This window comes from Periplaneta americana, chromosome 8, assembly GCF_040183065.1.
Source record: "Periplaneta americana isolate PAMFEO1 chromosome 8, P.americana_PAMFEO1_priV1, whole genome shotgun sequence".
In the NCBI taxonomy this organism is placed as follows: domain Eukaryota; kingdom Metazoa; phylum Arthropoda; class Insecta; order Blattodea; family Blattidae; genus Periplaneta; species Periplaneta americana.
Genome location: NC_091124.1, coordinates 44,760,405 through 44,782,511, shown reverse-complemented (window position 1 = coordinate 44,782,511; position 22,107 = coordinate 44,760,405). Strand labels below are relative to the sequence as shown.

At 36.0% G+C, this 22,107-nt stretch overlaps 1 protein-coding gene across 1 annotated transcript in view; it reads left to right on the top strand.

The window, feature by feature from the left end:
* Positions 1-22,107, top strand: part of LOC138704295 (uncharacterized) — a 630,735-nt gene that overhangs the window by 532,990 nt on the left and 75,638 nt on the right. The window contains exon 3 of the mRNA XM_069832161.1: positions 21,879-22,021. Within this exon, the coding sequence (XP_069688262.1) occupies positions 21,879-22,021 (143 nt within the window). The remainder of the gene's footprint in view (positions 1-21,878; positions 22,022-22,107) is intronic.

Sequence of the window (22,107 nt, the reverse complement as noted above, 5' to 3'; positions counted from 1 at the left end):
ATACGGGATAACTCTAGAAGAAATACTCTCGTTGGGTAATAAACAAAAATAAAGTGAAATACTAGAAATACAACAAATAAATAAATAAATAAGTAAATAAATAAATAAATAAAGCGCAATACAGAACATCTCAGTAAACAGGGACTGCTTATATCTCACTAGTCACCGATTAAAAAGGGAGAGAGCTACAGATTAGCTACATTTGAGGTACGTAAATGCACAAAAATATATAAAGTTTTTATGGTAATGTCATCGTGTTAAAGAGAATACGAATCCAACGTTTTATGTGTCGCCTGAGAGTCTAATTTTAAGAAAACTTCATTTTCTTTAAAGAGTACAACTGTAATCAAAATAAAGACAGATTTAATCTGAGACAAATGTAGAATAAAATGAAGCTCATGTTGAATTCTTGAACTTCAAGAAACAGAAGTGTACACCCACTAATTAAGCACAGAGTTTTATGACACAGACCTAGGCGGTATTACTAAACATCTTATGTCGAAATCTCTCTCCCTCCACAGCCACAACCTCAATCATACTAAAATTGGTACGTGTCTGCCCTGAAATCATTATGCTAAATAGTACTGCGTCTGAAATAGAGAAACGTGAATCATAGCATGTATGGTAGATTGGTAACAATTTGATTTCCTATTTTACACAAGTTTGAATAAGGGTTAACGCAGAAATGTTGAAGACTACTATCAAATTTGTTTACAATCGGTAATTATCAATATTTTTCAGACTAATACTAAATTAGTTAATAATCAGTTTTTTCATGGTGATACACAAAGACACTACCGCATGGCGTCCTCAGGTTGCGGATCGAGGAGACGTCCTCCAGATATGGAGGGTAGCTGGGAATATATTGAATAAACAGTCGCGGACAGCCGATGAGGGGTGGTCCTCCAGCTTGGGGGTTGGGCGAAGGGCTAACAACCCATCACCGTAAAAAAACAGCTTGTTACGAATCCTTCAAATAAGCCTCGGAATGGGACAGATTCTTTGGCACGACCACAGCAAAGAAATAAGGTTATGAGATTTGGTACTTGGAATGTTACAAGTCTACATAGAAAGAGGTGGAGCACTTCAAATATCTTGGAGCAACAGTAACAAATATAAATGATACTCGGGAGGAAATTAAACACAGAATAAATACGGAAATGCCTGTTATTATTCGGTTGAGAAGCTTTTATCATCTAGTCTGCTGTCAAAAAATCTGAAAGTTAGAATTTATAAAACAGTTATATTACCGGTTGTTCTTTTTGGTTGTGAAACTTGGACTCTCACTTTGAGAGAGGAACAGAGGTTAAGGGTGTTTGAGAATAAGGTTCTTAGGAAAATATTTGGGGCTAAGAGGGATGAAGTTACAGGAGAATGGAGAAAGTTACACAACACAGAACTGCACGCATTGTATTCTTCACCTGACATAATTAGGAACATTAAATCCAGATGTTCCAGATGGGCAGGGCATGTAGTACGTATGGGCGAATCCAGAAATGCATATAGGGTTCTAGTTGGGAGGCCGGAGGGAAAAAGACCTTTAGGGAGGCCGAGACGTAGATGGGAAGATAATATTAAAATGGATTTCATGGAGGTGGGATATGATGATAGGGAATGGATTAATCTTGCTCAGGATAGGGACCAATGGCGGGCTTATGTGAGGGCGGCAATGAACCTCCGGGTTCCTTAAAAGCCAGTAAGTAAGTAGCCTAAGCGTACACAAAGACAGGATTATCACAGCTTTGTATTAGGACCACTATTATGCCATAGCTTTGAAAATATTGAGTCCGAACATTCAGGAACAGTTATTCCCAGAAGTGCATAAAGTGCGCCGCGCGCTACTCAATGGTTAAATGGGTTCAGAAAAAAAAAATAGAATAAAACCGTTAACTAGACAACTTGTCCCACCCGGATTTTAAACCCGGGACCGCTAGTTCTGTATCAGACACACTGACCACTACTCTATGTCGGTGAACCAATACAATTAAAATTAAATTAATCAATTAATAATCAATGAATCAATCACTGGGTATCACATTGAAGACCAACATCCGTGCTGCAGACCGAATTCAAACCCACGTCAGAGAGCTGTACTAATAGTATCTTTGAAGCACCTGTAGGCTAGATGTAAACATTCTATACATATGGTGACGTTATTCCTGATTATCTTTGATTGACCGTTTAAATCACGCACATGTCCGATGACCCTTCACACCGTGATGACTTCAAAGATGATTGTTTTCTACCCCTTCCACGACTGGAGTTCGATGATACTGGCGTAAAATACAACTCACTTTACTAGGTATAGGAGGGAAGAAAAGTAGTTTATCCATTTATGTAAACTATGAAATATCGCAATTTTGAGTTTGATAATTTTCATTAGGTTTTTGTTTAATCAAAATACAGTACTGTATTAACAATAAGTGTTTTTAGTCACGAATTGAGCTATCCATTCGGACGTATTAATTATACAGTGTATATTGTACTGTTACAGCACATTAGCGTACAATATAGAGAATGAAGTTAAATTGAAAAATAATCATAATATGGATAATTAAACACATTTTTTAAAATGGTGGCCGTTCATTTCGATACAGGCTTCAGTTCTTTTGTGCATATTATCGCACTATAGACTATTGTATGTAATCCCAATTACCAGTTTCGTACGAGTAACTCATGTTGAAATAATTCTGTACCTATTCTATAAAAGATTACCTTTCGTACTGTAAATCAATCTTCACTTCTGCCCGATCCGCACAGATAAAATTACTCAGAAATGCTATCTACTGTCCGTTCAAGTGGTTTTGTCGCAGGGTCGTAGAAAGGGGAGGAGAAAAATCACGTGACAATTTATTATTTAACGAGGCCCTTTTATTTAAGTTATTTTAAACACTTGTATATTATTACGTAGACGTCCAATTCCTAACAGAAATTAATGTTTTCAGAAAAGAGCTAAGAAAGCCCAGCTACTAGACTTAACAGAGGGGTGAACAGAAGCAGGTGGGGGAAACCGGGATGCGACGTAGGCAAACGGACGACAGTACCTGTACGAAAATATGATTCAATATTGAAAGCTCTTTCGTCACTGGAAAACGCGAACATATTTCTGGAACGTACTAAAGGCCTACTCACTAACTCAGTACTGCTTACGCGCCCTCGGCTCTGTGTCGTGAACGGTTGGAAGTTTACTAGTAGAGGGGGTGGGAGTGAAGTACATTCCAAAACTCAGGTACAATAAAAATTGAAGTAAAAATAAAATGATGTCCCTGTATTTGTGTTTCTCTGTGCTTATGTATTTCGCATTGGTCGCCTCCAATGGTCTAGGGGTAAAGTGTCCTTCTCTAGACCCAAGGGTTGCGGCTGGGGTCGATGGCTTGTTCAGGACGCAAAAATCCGAAGTGCAAGTGCACCGGATTGGACTTTAAGCCTTGTGTCCTGTGTCGGAAATTTTCCGGAACATTAGGAACTTCCAAACCTAAATTAGAGCCTCTGGATCAAATTTCTCCTCTCTCGCGTCCTAGTAAACCTCATATGCATACTAAGTGGCATTTGAAGTTATGAGCATACCATTTGTCCGTTTACCCCTGTCGGAAAATAAGTGTAACTAAATTCCTTATAGGTACTGAAACCTCTGCCAGGAGATAGTTATGTTTCGGCATCAGAACGATGAGTTGAGAATGTATTTCATATTTTTTTAGTGGGTTATTTTAAGGCGCTGTATCGACATCTCAGCTTATTTAGCGTCTGAATGAAGTGAAGATGATAACTCGATAAAATGAGTCCGGAGTCCAGCACCGATAGTTACCCAGCATTTGCTCATAATGGATTGAGGGAAACCCCCGGAAAAAAACCTCAACCCGATAACTTGCACCGACTGGAATTCGAACCCGGGCCACCCGATTTCGCGACCAAACGCGCTAGGCATTACTCCAAAGGTGTGTACTTCGTATTGTTCTAATATGTTTAGTTTTTTACTTTTCGGTGCAATGTGTAAAATTTCCATATGATGCCGAAACTAGTCACAAAGGTTTAGTACCTTCAATATTTAACACAGTACTTTATTCAAAAAATGTTAATTTAACAATCTTTAACATATTGCCATTTATGATGTAAAGCAGTTGTCGTCAGCACTCGCTGAAATGTGAAAAGGGTAAGCGGTGCCGTCCCGTGTGCATCGCCGTGCAGCAGGAAGAGGTAGAGAGCATACCCGCTATTTAGCAGCTACGAGTGCACCATGGTGCACTGTGTTTTCCGCGGGTAAGAGACGCTAGCCCAGGGTGCTCTGTGCTGACGACCCCTGATGTAAAGTGTTGCGTGACTTAAGATGTGAAGAAGTGCATTACAAAGTGTCCTAAGTTTTTTTTTTAATTCATGTTTTAAGGCCCTATCTCAAAGCTCAAGTCCATACTACACACTAGTGACTAGCAACTAGGTGACTTGTAAACTACACACTAGGGAGCTTTGGACATGTATGCTTGAAACATGGCCTTCTTCATAGATTATTTTTCTAAAAACCATGACATCACGGTGCGGCACTGAATTAAGAGGGCAGTATACTAATGCAGTTTCATTATGAATTATGTGGAAAAGATGAGAGCTTAATATATTACAATAATGTTTAAAACATTGTACAGAAGGTACTAACAATATCAGTGTTCAAAGTTAACGTGTTATTCTACATTATATTTACATTATTTCACTTCCAAAGCATTTTCAGATTTCATAACCCCAATTGCTGATGAGGTATCCATGTTTGTTTAGTGAACAAGTCAACAATCGAGCAAGCATTTTCGTTTACTAGCTACTACGGACTTGATTGCTATGCACTATGTACCTTTGGATCGTAACTTCTGACGTCACATCCGGCTATTTAGTCAACAATCTAGTTCACTTCAGCTGAAAATGTAGCTTTGAGACACGGCCTAATTTAACCTTTTCAAGTCCACATATAACTAACTGTGTAGGTTTATTTAACAGACTCACGTAAGTTTTTACTAGGCACTAGGAGCGCCAAATTTGTTTCATCAGTTTTTGTCATTTTTCTCATAACTTCTCATTTTGACTTAGGCCAGTTTGGAAGCCATCTCTTCAGATGGGACTATGTAAAAGAATACTATGGCCGGCTGCAACAGATACTCTGTAAGATTTTATGTAGCGGAATAAGTACATATTACACAGAACAGTGCATACAATACAACGCTTCCCAGAGCTAACGCACAGTTTTCCGTATTAAATGCAGAAGAAACGTGCTTGCGCCCACAGTGAATGAAAAGGAAACGTGCCAATTGGCTTCCTCATTAGATCTGTCGCCATATTTATCTGCCCCGTGCACTGCCACGAAGCAAGAAAGGCTTCCTTTCATAAGACGCCCTGATTTCCTCGCACCCGTTACAGTGCATTCAGGTCACGTGTCCGTGGACTGGGATTGTTTTCACGTCAGGGGATTCCCGCAGTCATGTACTTCACAAACGACAATTGAAAACCGGCCGATGTAAATTGCACGTAGTCACCCACGAGAGCCCGTGTCCTCAATATTGTTCGAATCAGCCGGTACGCGATACCTCTGCGAGAGGTTTGATAATCGACTAATTGTTGCTAGCATCCGTGCGGTGTCATGTAAAAATGTTATCGCAACAACACAGGAGCAGCTTAAGCAAATAACAGTCACAGAATTTATAAATGATGATTTACGGTTCCAACTCTCTGAAAACCATTCATTGTCAAAGTAGAGCTACGTGAGGCCTCGATATGTGATGATGTTGCTTCCTGATAGCGTAAGTGTTCTGACCTGCAAGTTGATTCAGGAGGAATAGTAAATAGTTTATGGGGGTGGTAATATTAACTATTGTGACTAAAAACGTTCATACAAAAATGTGTCTAATTTTCAATGGTATGAACATAGAGCTGTCTGCATGTTACAGTATCATACAAATTTATATTTGTATTTGTATTTATTTTTGCTAATAACACTGATGACGTGAATATGTTAGGAGAAAATCCACAAACGATTAGGGAAAACGCGGAAATTCTACTTGAAGCAAGTAAAAAGATAGGGTTGGAAGTAAATCCCGAAAAGACTAAGTATATGATTATGTCTCGTGATCAGAATATTATACGAAATGGAACTATAAAAGTTGGAGATTTATCCTTCGAAGAGGTGGAAAAATTCAAATATCTTGAAGCAACAGTAACAAATGTAAATGACACTCGGGAGGAAATTAAACGCAGAATAAATATGGGAAATGCCTGTTATTATTCGGTTGAGAAGCTTTTGTCATCTAGTCTGCTGTCAAAAAATCTGAAAGTTAGAATTTATAAAACAGTTATATTGCCGGTTGTTCTGTATGGCTGTGAAACTTGGACTCTCGCTTTGAGAGAGGAACAGAGATTGAGATTTTTGAGAATAAGATTCTTAGGAAAATATTTGGGGCTAAGAGGGATGAAATTACAGGAGAATGGAGAAAGTTACACAACGCAGAGCTGCACGCATTGTATCCTTCACCTGAGATGGGCAGGGCATGTGGCACGTATGGGCGAATCCAGAAATGCATATAAGTTTAGAGTATTAGTTGGGAGGCCAGAGGGGAAAAGACCTTTGGGGAGGCCGAGACGTAGATGGGAAGATAATATTAAAATGGATTTGAGGGAGGTGGGATATGATGGTAGGGACTGGATTAATTTTGCTCAGGATAGGGACCAATGGAGGGCTTATGTGAGGGCGGCAATGAACCTCCGGGTTCCTTAAAAGCCAGTAAGTAATAACACTGAACAACAAATTTTTACTTTTTGTCCTGCTCCGAAATATAAACAGGTGAATATTACTAATATGAGTGCCCTAAATCTGAATTTAAAATCAAAATTGCCCCATCACGTACCATTTTCCGGGGAAAATTAATTGAATTTTTTATGACAAAAATTTATTTGTTTTTAATTTTTCGCTGCTACTGATAAAATTACAACACACTAGGGATTCAAAATTCCTCACAATACTTGAAAAATGTGTACTGGATACAAAAATGATGTAACATAATTTAAAACACAATAACAATAAAATATTTAATGCATATAATGAGAAAAATCTCGAAATTTGAACTTACATTTAAAATAATTTTCTGGATGACTTCTGCTTATAACTAGACCCGGGATTGTGTTTTACAAGGAACCAACAATAGTCTGCAAGCATGCTGGTCTTCTTTATATCGCCTCCATTTCAGATATTTATTGATGAAATCTTTCCCCATGCTCGTCGTTTACCGCTCCAAAGTTAGGAGCAAAGAAATCCAAATGAGAATGTAAAAAGTGTATTATCAGGGACATATTACATTCCATTTTGTCATATGCACTTAACATGATTCCACAACAAGTTCTATGTAGGTCTCTGCCCTAGAATTTCCAAGAAAATTTGAGCAAACGTCTTTGAAAGCGTGCCATGCCATTTTTTCTGTAATGGAAAGTTTTTCCTTAAACAAAGGGTCAGCCATAACTTTGTGAATTTGTGGACCGATTAAAATGCCCTCTTTTAATTTTTCTTCACTCAATCTGGTAAACTTTTCCTTTAAATACTGAAAACCACATCCTTGTTTGTTAATTGCATAGACCTCACTTTGAACTGTTATGAAATTTACTTAACAGAAGGGACCAATATCTGTTTATTTGTTAGAAGTACAAAATAGCATACCAACAACCATAATAAATCGTAAATAAGTCATAAACTTATAAAATATATTAGCTTTTCTTTTGGTTTATACCCCCAACCAGCGCCAGATGTATCCTGGGGGAGCGCTTATCTAAAAGTGAAATCATAGTATATCTTAAAAACCTTACGTGATACGAAGAAAAGAGATGCATTTTCGGATTCAGCGCACATCAAACCATAAGGGACACATTGTTTTAAATCGGAGAAAAATTCTTGTTGTTCAGTGTAATTGTAACATAAAAAAATACAAACAGATAAAACTTTAGCTAACCCTGAAAGAGTAGAACTTGTGCTCAGGGGCGGAATCCTGAACTTAAATTAAGAAATATATACTGTAATACAATTTGTCTTATGTCTACTACACAATAAGAATATATAAACCTAAACTTACAATTTTTCATTATTTATAAAATCCATACAAAACTTTTTAAATTTAATACTAGAACTATTAGAATTGACAAGATTAGGATATTTAAACATAAATTTGTTATATAAAAAAATGTTATGTTGTATTTAACGACGCTCGCAACTGCCGAAGTTATATCATATATCACTTGAATGCCATCGACCTGGTCCGAGATCGAACTCGCAACCTCGAGCTTAGAAGGGCAGCGCTATACCAACTGCACCAATCAGGCCGACTTTGTTATATATTCTTGGACCTAAATTACTACTATGATTAAATACTGTAGCAGTGTTGCATTTTGGTTCAAACAATCTTAAAGAATTCATACCTTTTGTTTCATAACAATGAGAATAAAATTCAAAATTATTTCGATTTTTAATTATGAATTCTATTAATGCAATGTAATAAATTTGTCTTATTTTAAGAACATTAAAGTCTAAAAACAATTTTTGAGATGGAAAATCAATAGCCTAGGTTTATGAAGACGTATTTTAATTATTTTCTTCTGTAATAAATAAAATGGATTAAAATTGGTTTTAAATAAGCTATCTCATCCTATAATTCCATGCATACTTACTGATTGAAATACATTTAAGTATATTGTGCGTAATAAATTTATTGAAAGTAATTCCTCAATAAAACAAAATAATATATTATTTTACGTAATTTATTACAAAGGTAATAATTAATGTGTTGGTATGAAGGAATGACAAATGACCACGTACCATGAACTATGTACAAAGGAATAGTAGGTGTCGCTCTTCTGAGTTTGTATAAGGTAACAGTGTTCATAATAGGTGTTGGAACAGCTATATGTATTTGCCTTGACTACAAGAACGGACAAACTCTTCCAGCATGACGGAGCCCCTGTACATTTTAACCGTCAGGTGACACACCATCTAAATGAGGGGCTCACAACCAGAGTGGACCAAGTCCACCAGTGGTCAGTTTGCGGATTAATACAATTTCGGATGAAGAAAACTTAGATTTATTAATTGCCATAACAAACCAAGTCCATAACTCATTTGTTACTCAACAGAGAGCAGCATTTCCTATGGAAGGCGAAGGTTGCTAAGCATGAGCCAGGAACTTTAAGACTCAATTTTTCAAAATTATTCCAGAAGGACTTGGTCCACTCTGGTCGTGAACCCCTCAAATATAACATTCCCTGAACGATGACCACCAAGATTTCCATACCTTACTTCTGTCGATTTTAATTTGTCCGTTGGGATGGATGAAAGGCGAAGTGTACAAGAACAAGAATCACAAGGAACGAATTGGTCGCTCGTATTATGAATAGTGCTGCTCTCATATAATAATCATAAAACGACCCCAAAAGAGCAACAATTACGGTTGTCAACAGAGAAGAAAAGTGCACTGAACTCTTGAAACGCACTGATACCATGCAAATAAGGAATAAATAAGTCATTTGACTTTCCTTCTTGCTACTCGTGACGCTTGATGCGTAACATTCAAACAGATTTATCTCCATACCAATTGAAAATTGAGTACATGTTTACATGAACCTTTTTACTTAGAAATAGTCCGTACTACCACCTCCTAAAATAATTACTATTCCTTCGGAATCATCCTGTATGTACGTACGTAACATAACGATATGTATACATCTGTTTGGGTTCATTCTCTGATTTTTTCATTCCAGACTGTCTTGTAATCTCACGCCCAGTATTTTTCGTTCCATCTTTCTCTAGAACATCCTAAACATTTCGTTTTAGTTCTTTTTTATTGTTAAGGACCAAGTTTAGGCTCCTTGTAAAGGGAAAGGAGGAATGCTTGTGTTCATTACTTCTCTTCTGCTGTAACTTTTGTCAAAAGAATAAATCTGAGGCTTCAAAATTTTACCCTTCTTCCCGATAACTGCTGTAAAATTTCTTTTCTGCTACTACTGTGGAAAAAGACTACATATTTTCCCTAGACATGGGCATTCCTGATTGTATTGTGCGAGTATATGCTCCTTGTTTAAATCTTCTATACTGCGTTTTGAAATAACTAATTAAAAAAATTATTCACCCATCCTTGAACAAGACTAAATTAAGAAAAAGATGAGTAACAGTATTGGTAGTGGTGCTGGGGATGGTGGTGGTGGTGGTGGTGGTGGTGGTGGTGGTGGTGGTGGTGGTGGTGGTGGTGGTGGTGGTGGTGGTGGTGGTAGTAGTAGCTGCAGTAGGTGCTTGTAATGAATAATGTGATACTTGTGGCACCAGGTGAGGGTGGAACCATTGGTATTCGGTAGAGGTAGTAGTGTTGGTGGTTAGGCTATGGTGGTGATAGTAATTATAGAGTAGGTGATAATGGTAGTAGTAGTGATAGAAAGCGTTTCAACAGTTTGTAACTTATTGTGGTTTGGTGGTGTTGTTTAGTCAACTGTCCGAAGAAAGGTCTGAACCTCACAAGTGATACCAACATGGCACCACTTATAAGGCAACTAGATCAGGAGATAATGGGGGTAGGATGGCCATTTCCCTTCCCCCCTCCATTGCATACATCGCCGATTGGCTACATATTACACTAATCAGACTTCAGATGCATACAAACAATTTTATTGTTATGCAAATCTAGTCTTTCAGGTAAAGCTTCCTGTAAAGCAGATTTGAATAATTTCAAGGGAAAAATTCAAATCTGCTTTACAGGAAGCTTTACCTGAAAGACTAGATTTGCATAATATATACGTCACTGTGTACGTTAACAGAAAACCACAATTACAAGTCACACAGAGATTGTGTGCACTCGATTTGGGTCTCTGGCGTTTCGTCAGCCCAAGCGAGTTGTGTGGATATAAAGGGAAAAGTTGAGACGGTGTAGGGTGAAGTTCCCGGGTAGCTCAGTGGTAGAGCGCTGGTACGTTCAACCAGAGGTCCCGGGATCGATACCCGGCCCCGGAACAATTTTTCCCTTGAAATTATTCAAATTTTATTGTTCTTCCTCTGACATATCGTCAAGTGAGATGTACTGCCTGGTAATAGATGTACCATACATATCAGCCAGAACCTCAATCAGAGGAGGTAAATTTATTGTGTCATAAATATTGAGAGAATTACTTGGTAACAATTTCACAAAATATACAACAAACAATTTGGTAAATTTTCTCTTCGTTATAATGCAAACATAATCGCTTATAATTATATCACCTGTATTTTTCTCCAGTACTAAGAGTGTTGCAAATGAAATTTACATTACTCAGCTTTTCTCCTACCCTATAACTGTGTCTTTCCACAACCCAACACTACTCCCTCTTTAATGTTTAAAGATATGTCAGTATGGAATTAAATAAATGTATTAAACGAACTGCTCTGAGGAATCCCACGAGCATCATAATTAGTAATTATGCTTGGAGTACGTTTCATGCTGCAATATTAATGCGTCCCTCCTGGATCTATGTACAATTTTCAGCACAATGGAAGGTCGCACAAAGAGTAGCGCAGTCTCTGCCCTTGTAATGGAGTTCGTTCTACTGAAAAGGAGCATTTCATTATTAAAAAAAAAAAGTCATTCATGTCTTCATGATTTTATAGTTTGGAATTAATGAGTATCAGGATCGAGATTTAATATCTAACAGATTTCATTGTTGTATACACGGTATGAAGGGAAATAAGAGCCAACAGCAATACCGTTTTACTTGTGTTCTTTTTATTGCCTTCTTCATACGAACATAATAAATGACGAAACTAAAGGCAATAACTGGTTCATTCGTACCAGCAAAGAATTCCTGCGAGTTTAAAAATGAACCAAGTTTTTTATTTTTGATACTAATAACGATTACAAATGAAAGAAATGGATGAATGTGAGGTTTAATACAAAAAATTGATTAAATAATGAATTAACTTACAAAAAATAGGATATTCAATAAAAACATGAACGAGTTTTATTTAAGTATGTTATTTTACGACGCTGTATCAACATCTTAAGTTATTTAGCGTCTGAATGATATGAAGGTGATAATGTAGGTGAAACGAGTCCGGGATCCAGCACCGAAAGTTACCCAGGATTTGCTCAAATTGGGTTGAGGGAAAACCGCGGAAAAACCTCAACCAAGTAACTTCTCCCAACCGGAATTCGAATCCGGGCCACCTAGTTTCGCGGCCAGCCATCCTAATCGTTACTCCGCAGGTGTGGGTGGACAACATGAACGACCTAAAGCCTAAATGAGACTGTGACTGACTGAGACTGACTAACAAACTGACTCAAAGCCTGAGACTGACTGAGACAATGACAGATTAAGACTATCTGGCGGACAGACTGAGACTGAGACTGACTGATAGAGACTAACAGACAAACTGAGGCTGACAGACAGACTGAAACTGACACTCTCTAAGACTGACTGACAGACGAATGAGACTAACTGACAGTCTAAGACTGACTGATATACAAACTGAGATTGACAAATTGAGGTTGATCGAGAATGGGTGAGATGGACGGAGACTTTCTGAGTCTGGCCGAGATTGACGAAGACTGGCTGAGACTGACGGAGACTTGTTGAAACTGACGGATACTGGCTGAGACTACCGGTTGAAATTGAAAAAAATGGCTGAGACTGACAGACTGGTTGAAACAGACTGACTGGTATTTATAGACTGATACTCATTTGAGTCAATGATTGATCGTGTTAAAGAATGATTTTTGTGTTATTTAATGGACAACGTAAATAACTCATTAATTACTGAGGCAGTAAACGTGTGAATGAAAAAACTCAATGATTGTAAGATATGTTTCTGTGCAGAATTTTGCAGAAAATGTGATAAACTGCTTGTTTGGAGTCAAGCTGTAATTTATGTTTTAATTTCAGTAGTAAAATAATCGTTTGGGGTCTAACTGCACTAGTTTTCCGTCTTTTCTGAAAAATCAGATTTTTTGATAAAGTGCAATTTTATTCTTGGCGACTCAATTATAAAAATTTTCAATGAGCATGCGTGTAAGAGAATATAACTAATTAGTGAATTAGTATCAAAAAGTGTATTAATGAACGATGCTTAGTATAAATACATGAATGAATAAATAAGTAAATAAAACTACTGAATAACTTAATGAACGAATTGATTAAACATTAGTTAAATTATTGAAATGCAATGAGTGTGTGAGAAAGTATTTCAATAATTTAGTAAGCAATTAACGACTATATTAATGACTTACTGAATGATTAGTTCGATGAGTGAAGGATGCAAATGTGTCATTAGTCGAATGAACACACGAGTGAGCAAATTAATTAAGCAATTACTCAGTAAATGATGAAGCATTGAACGAACTATTTAATGAACAATTAGTTGAATGAGTGAAGTGTTGAAGTGTCTGACAAAGAGAATGAATAGACGAATGAGCTACTAGCTGCATGAATCAGCAGTCAATCAGTGAACGACTGAATGAATGAGTTAAGAATAAATGGACGAACGACAGAATAAATGCTGGTAAATTAATGATTAAATCAGTGAACGAATTAATTCAGTAGGGTTGTATAAATATGTACGTTAAATAAAGTGAAGTAATCGGTTGGGTGAGTGATCTAAATAAGGTGATGTGAGTGATGTGACAAGTGAGTGAGTAAAGTATTGAGTGGAATGAATGAAGATGAGTTAAGTGACGTGAAGTGAGTGGAGTGAGTGAAATGAATGCAGTAAGTGGGTCCGAGACGTAGATGGAAGGATAGTATTAAAATGGATTTCAGAGAGGTGAGTTATGATGATAAAGACTGGATTAATCTTGCACAAGATTGGGACCGATGGCGGGCTTATGTGAGGGCGACAATGAACCTGCGGGTTCCTTAAAAGCCATTTGTAACTAAGTTGTAAGTAAGTGAGTGGAGTAGAGTGGAGTTGAGTGAGTGGAGATGTGTAAAGTAGAGTGAGTGGATTGAGTGAAATGAAGGTAGTGAAGTGAGTTCGGTAATGTGAGTGAAATGAATGAAGAGAGTGAAGTGTTTGGAGCGAGTGTGAAGTGAGTGAGAAAAGAGTGAAGTGAGCGAATTAAGGGCGTAGAGTAAGCGACGTGAGTGAGCGGAAGTTGGAGATAAAATTATCCCAGCCGGGATAATTTTATTATTATAGAATTGAATATTTCATTTTGGTTCAATACATAAAATTATGAAACTTGCATAGCAGCTTCGTAGATAGTAATATGACTTCACGTGGTTTTGGAGTGAGTAAAGTGAATAAAGTGAGTAGAGTGAGTGAAGTAATGGAGTGAACGAATAAATAAATGAATGAATGAATGAATGAATGAATGAATGAATGAATGAATGGGTGAAGCCAGTTTGCGAAATGGAGTGAGGTGAAGTGAGTGAGGTAGAGTTAAGTGAAGATGAATAAAGTGAAGTGAATAAAATAAGGTGGAATGAGAAGAGTGAAGTGAGCGAATGAGGTGAATTGAATGAGTGAAGTGAGCGAACGATGTGGCTGAATGGAGCGAGTAATAGAGTGAAGTGAGCGAAGAGAGTGAAGTAGAGTGAAGTGAAGATGAATAAAGTGAAGTGAATGAAATAAGGTGGAGTGAGAGAATTGAAATGACTGAAGTGAGTGAAGTGAGCGAATGAGGTAAAGTAAGTGAGTGACGTGAACGAACGATGTGGCTGAGAGGAGCGAGTAACTGAGTGAAGTGAGCGAAGAGAGTAAAATGAGGATTAGTAAATTGAGTAAGTGAAGTGAATGAGTAAATTGAACTCAAAGAGATTGTGCGTATGATTTTATAATATAAATTGAAGCAAATACAAGAATGAATGAATGTTTGAGTTATAAATAGAAGAGAGCAAGCGATTAAGTAAATAATTTACAATTCAGAAACAATGTTTGCGGATTTAATATTGACAAATTGAATAAACAAATTTGAAACAAAACATGGCGACAAAACTAGCAACCTTCTAAGGAAGTAACAGTAAAATGTGAAAACAGTTTGTGTTGAGTATGTGCATGTTGCAGAACAAGCTAAATTAATCTCCATAATCTCTCTAGTGTTTCTTCGCCTCTTCTCTCAGTTTCTCTCTCCTCCTCACTCTCTCGTAGTCTGAGATGTTCACCCTGGAGATATTTTAATTAAGTTCTAACTTGGAAAAAGTTGTGCTTTATAATTATCCTGGCCCTATCTTAAGACATCTCTGCGACAGTACCGTTTCAATGTATTTTTAAAGTTGCAGAAGTATGAATACATTTTCTTCATCAGGAGAGGACGGAGCAGAATGACTTAAAAATAATAGTTCACAAGAACCTCGTCTCACAAATGTAGTATATCATACCCAGGGTTTTCATTTTCTCACTGTTAAATGCTGCCGTCGTTTTCCTCTGCTCTCGAGGTCACAAAGAGCTAGATTGAAATACGTTTCAGTAGATTAATTTAGGACATATAAATTTCTTTTGTTATATTTCTGCAATAACTTTCATTATTGTCACTTCGATCACAATCACTATTACTCAGGGTACGAATTAAGATTTCTGATAAAGGATGGATAGAATCCTAGAAAGAGAATACCACACATAGCATTATTATTATCCTCATTCGACACGGCTCAAAGCTTAGTTGTACTGAGTTGCTTGTCTCGCATCTTGATTATAGGCCTAATAACAACTATATCCATGAGCAGGCTTAAGATAAAATGTGTAATTCGTAAGTTATTGATTGTTGTCAGCTTGCCGGTGATGATAATACACCAATATTATTTTCTTTGCTTACTTTGTACCTTATAAAGTACTCTCGTATTAAAACAATAAAATTATATTTTGTAAGGGGGGGATAGAAGTTAACCCTGGCGAAGATGTTAATATGAATTTATGAGAGGGCGATAACTTTCTCAACAGGGGAGAAATCCCCCCATTCCCCCCCCCCGTTAATTCGCACCCTGCTATTACTAATATCTTAAATACCACCATCAATATCCTTCGCCATAAACGTCACTAGTGAAAAGAACAGCCTTTGTTTTAATAGCTGATGTTGAAATAAATTATTGTACGTAATTCTTCACTTAATGATTTCGTGGTAGTTCAAAGCACTATTGCTTAAATGTATTAATGTTTGCACAATAAAATATCTGTCACTATCACTATCATCTTTATCGCCATTATCATAATATTTCAAATGCATATAGGCGCTGCTACAGTGTTACTCGAAAGCCACGAAAGAATAGAAAGTTCGCTAACATTGTTAAGAAGTTACTTTATAGAAAAATATTAATAGTTTTTTTATAAAATGGTAGGATTTCTTCAGATAAAGCCAATTTCAAAACAGAATCATCGCAGCAATCAGATTGTTTTCTGAGGACTTTGGTTCACCACCAACTTTTTTTATCTGCCACGGAACTTTTCTCTTCAATGTTCTTTACAAGGTTCCATAATTTATTTATTCGTTTATTCATTTATTCATTCATTCATTTATTCATTTATTTATTTACTATTTTGCTAATAATTGTAACATAAAATACAATATATACAGAAAAACTTTAGCTCGCCCCTGAAAGAGTAGAACTCGTGATCAGGGGAGGATTCCTGTATTGAAATTAATAATTATACAATACAATTTATCTTATGTCTACTATGCAATTATAGTATATAAATTTAAATGTACAATTTTTCAATTTTTATAAAAACCATACATAAATTTTTAAATTTAATACTAGAACTATTAGAATTGACAAGATTAGGATATTTAAATATAAATTTGTTATATATTCTTGGGCCTAAATTACTACTATGATTAAATACTGTAACAGTGTTGCATTTTTTTTCAAACAATCGTAAAGAATTCATACCTTTTGTTTCATAACTATGAGAATACATTTCAAAATTATTTCGATTTTTATGTATGAATTTTATTAATACAATATAATAAATTTGTCTTACGTTAAGTACTGTACATTAAAGTCTAAAAACACATTTTAAGATGGAAAATCAATAGGTTTATGTAGACATATTTTAATTATTTTCTTCTGTAATAAATAAAGTGAATTAAAATTGGATTTAAATGAGCTACCTCATCCTATAATTCCATACATAATTACCGATTGAAATAAAGTTAAATAGGCTATATTTTGCGTAATAAACTTATTGACAAGTAATTCCTCAATAAAACAAAATTATATACTATTTTACGTAATTTATTACAAAGGTAATTAATGTGTTGGTTCCATTTAAATGATTATCGAAAATTATGCCTAAATACTAACTTCAGAGAACTCTTTAATAATCAGACATTTACACTGTATAAGACAACAATCAGAATTATGTAACTTAATACTTAATATAGATATAGGAGGTTTGTTACATTTTTCAGATAATGAGAATGGAATAATAATTGAATCGTCAATTGCAGAAACCCACACAAGTTACAATTTTTCCCAAATTCAGTTTTTCATATGGTTGTATTATTCATACATAAATCCCACGTGTCCAGTGCTCAGTGTACATTTCACAGCGGCAATAAGTTACAGTGAATTGCAGGAACACCACAAATCCAGGGAATGTAGACGTTTCTGGTAACTAACACAAAAATTCAGTTTGTTTTATTTTATTTTCTTAAGGAACGACTTAAATATCCCATTAACAAAATTGTTCAGTTTTTTATGTTTGTGTAATTTTTTTTAATTTCTTTGCTTAAGTATGCACTGAAGTTGCTTATGAAATAAAAAGTCCTTCTCCGTCTTATTCACCTAAAATTGTTTAAAAAAAAGAAGATTGGTATTAGTCGTGAATTGCAGAAATCCCACATGTCCAGACAATTCAGATTTTTTTTTTTTCACAAAATACTAAAGGAAAAAGTTATAGTTCATGTATGTCAAACACTAGCTCATCGCTGTGGAGTAATAGTTAGCACGTCTGACCGTGCAATGAGCGAGCCTGGATTCAAATCCTGGTTGGGTTTTTTCCAGGGTTTTCCCTCGTCCAATTGAAGCAGAATGACTGGATAACTTTCGGCTTTGGACCTCGGATTCATTTCGCCAACATTAATTCACATATAATCATCATCATCATCATCATCATCATCATCATCTATGCCATAGCCCGGGTTAAGTTCACGGTACGGCGTGCTGTACTTGTACAAGAGCGTGGGCGTTCGGCTACCCAGTCCTTCACAGAATAGGAGTGGTAGGCACAATAAACCTCAGACTGCAGTGTAAACCTTCGGGTCCCTCATCCATACAAGAGAAAAAAATTTCAAACACAAGAGCTTATTATTATGTTTTAATAAACAAATAGTGACTTTAAGGGCGCTGGCTTCCGGTGGATGATCAGCGAACTAACGTTTATTCGTATTCATAAACCAGTGTTAGCGATATGATATGATATGATATGATATATGATATGATATAATATAATATGACATGATATGATATATGATATGATATGATATATGATATGATATGATATGATATATGATATGATATATGATATGATATGACATGATATGATATGATATGATATATGATATGATATATGATATATGATATGATATGATATATGTTATGATATGATATGATATGATATGATATGATATGATATGATATGATATGATATGATATGATATGATATGATATGATATGATATGATATGATATGATATGATATGATATGATATGATATGATATGATATATGATATATGATATATGATATGATATGATATATGATATGATATGATATGATATGATATGATATGATATGATATGATATGATATGATATGATATGATATGATATGATATATGATATGATATGATATATGATATGATATATGATATATGATATATGATATGATATATGATATATGATATGATATGATATGATATGATATGATATGATATGATATGATATGATATATGATACGATATGATATGAATCCTGTACAAGTAATCAGTAGATAGCCGGGGCTAGTTTAGCACGCTCGTAGAGCGGGCTAGCGAAATGTCTATGCATAGCACCCTAAAATATCAAACGCTTTTGAAGATAATCAGTTCTTTGTGCCTCCTAAAAAATTTATTCAAATGGACATAATTATGGCGTTTCTGCATTCAATTACGACAAATTGCAGAGCTCATACCTCAATCCATTCGAACCCCGACCGTCTGGATGGAAAACCAGCGCCCTAAAGCTTGGATCACATTTTATTCGGATATACAGTCGAACCAACAACGAAATGACAACATTCATGAAAGATTGCTCATTTCAAACACAGTGCAGCATATCAAATAATATCAACAAAATTGGAACAAACGTGTCTGTGGAATGAACTAAGATCGTTCCCCAGTATATCCTTTCGTGTCAACCAAAAGGCCCATTTTGTGATAAATTGAAACATGTCTTAATGATTCTGAACCTAAATTCGTTCATGATGATAATGGTTTCATTATTTAATTAAATTATTATAGTTGTATAGCCTATATTCAAGATCTACGTGCTTAAAACCCATGAGGAAACATTTGACCTCTTCTTGGAACTGCGGGGTCGCTGGGTGGAAACTGTGTATGCAGCTAACATAAAAAATACATTTAGCTCTTAAAAATATGTACACTGATATACTTTTAGCATATAACCCAAAAAATTAGCTTACAAGTGAAGACAAATAATCGCTAATGCAATTGCAATGTTGTCTGCAGGCTATGATATACTTATAAATACTACAGGGTGTTGCAAAAGTTATGGTCAAAAATTTAGGAATGAGAAGTAAAAGCGAAGAGAAGCAAAGAAGTTCCACTAGACATGGTTCCGTAAATTAACCGTTTACGAGATGATGCCATTTTGTGCTGGTTGGAGTCTACTGCATGGAATGGAGTTTATGGGAAGGGGGCTCTATGACCCAGCACTTCGATTTGTTACAAACTTTTACGTTAACCCTCAACCTAGATGCATTCTCAAACCCACAAACCCAATTATAAAAATTGAAAAATGTTTAATTTAAATTTACATATTCTTATTGTGTAATAGACATAAGACAAATTGTATTATATACTTCTTAATTTCAATTCAGGAATCCGCCCCTGAGCACGAGTTCTACTCTTTCAGTGGCGAGATAAAGTTTTTTCTGTTTATACAGGGATATCATTTCATTTTACTAACATTTCTAATATTAACCTGGCCATACCTTTCAATTAACAGTTAAGAACCGGAAACACCATTTGTTACCCCAATTCACGACTGGAGTTCGATGATACTGACGTAAAATACAAACAAATCACTCTACTAGGTATAGGAGAGAAGAAAAGTAGTTCATCCATTTACGTAAACTAGGAAATATCGCGATTTTGAATTTGATAATTTTCATTAGGTTTTTGTTTAATCAATATACAGTACTGTATTAACAATGAGGGTTTTTACTCACGAATTGAGCTATCCATTCGGACGTATTCATTATGCAGTGAATATTATACTGTCTACAGCACATGAGCATACAACATAGAGAATGAAGTTAAATTGGAAAATAATCACAATATGGATATTTAAACACATTTTTGGAAATGGTGGCCGTTCATTTCGATACAAGCTTTAGTTCATTTGTGCATATTATTGCACTATAGACTATTGCACCTAATTCTAATTACCAGTTTCGTCCTTCGTACTAGTAACTCATGTTGAAATAATTCTGCACCTACTCTATAAAAGAGTACCTTACATACTGTAAATTCAATCTTCACTTCTGCCCGAGTCGACCTGGTTGGCAAGTTGGTATAGCGCTGGGCTTCTATGCCCAAGGTTGCGGGTTCGATTCTGGGCCAGGTCGATGGCATTTCAGTGTGCTTAAATGCGACAGGCTCATGTCAGTAGATTTACTGGCATGTAAAAGAACTCCTGCGGGACAAAATTCCGGCACATCCGGCGACGCTGATATAACCTCTGCAGTTGCGAGCGTCGTTAAATAAAACATAACATTAACTTCTGCCCGATCCGAAAAGATAAAATTACTCAGACATGCTATCTACTGTCACGTGACAGTTAATTACTTAACGAGACCCTTTTGTTTAAGTTACTTTGAACAGTTGTATAATATTACGTAGACGTCCAATTCCTAACAGAAATTAATGTTTTCAGAAAAGAGGTAAGACAACCCAGTCGTTAGCCTTTATAGAGGGGCGAGCAGAAGTGGGTGGGGGAACCGAGCTGCGACGTAGGCAAACGTACGACAGTACCTGTGCGAAAATATGATTCAATATTGAAAGCTTTTTCACTGGAAAACGCGAATATATTTCTGGAACGTACTATACTCACTAAAGTACTGTGTGTAGGACGGTTGGAAGTTTACTAGTAGAGGGTGTGGGAGTGAAGTACATTAAAAATCTCATGTACAATAAAAATTGAAGTAAAAATAAAATGATGTCCCTGTATTATATTTTATGTTATAATTATTAGCAAAATAAATAAATAAATTATAAAATCCTTGTTCAAAAGTTTGTACAATGCTACCTCCATCAGAGATTACATTTTTGTCACTCAGGCTCGAATTTAGTCTCAAAGCTCGATGCAATTCAGTACTCTTAAGCTACATTCCTTCCATCGTTGAATTTGTTGTCTGTATATGTAAACATTTAATATTAAACACAAAATGTTATATAAATTATATTCGCTTAGTGAAAATGAGAAACTGTAAGTTAGCTCAATCAGCTTAATCTGTGCCCCCATTCGTTACCTTCGTCGGTTTCCACGGGGAATTACGCTTGCGCAAAATGAGTTCTTGTGCAGCAGGAACAGCAGGAAACTTTTTCCCAATAATGTAATAACGGTAATCGCCGTTAATTAGTCACGAAGGCTTGGGAATGCGGTGGATTAAGGGATTAACGAGGGTTGGATGCTGTGTTGCAGCGCCTTCAAGACCGGCATGCAATGCTTCGACCTGTACGCGGCCACCTGCCTCAACGGCGACGAGAGGAAGATGATGAACAACAACGTAGCGGGCGCCAGGCACACGTTCAGCTACCTGTGCGATGATCCATCCTTCCAGACTGGTGAGTTTCGCACCATTTACGTACCAAATTACAACTTGAAAACACTGTGAAGATCTATGAAGTTATTCGATAATAAAAATGCCATA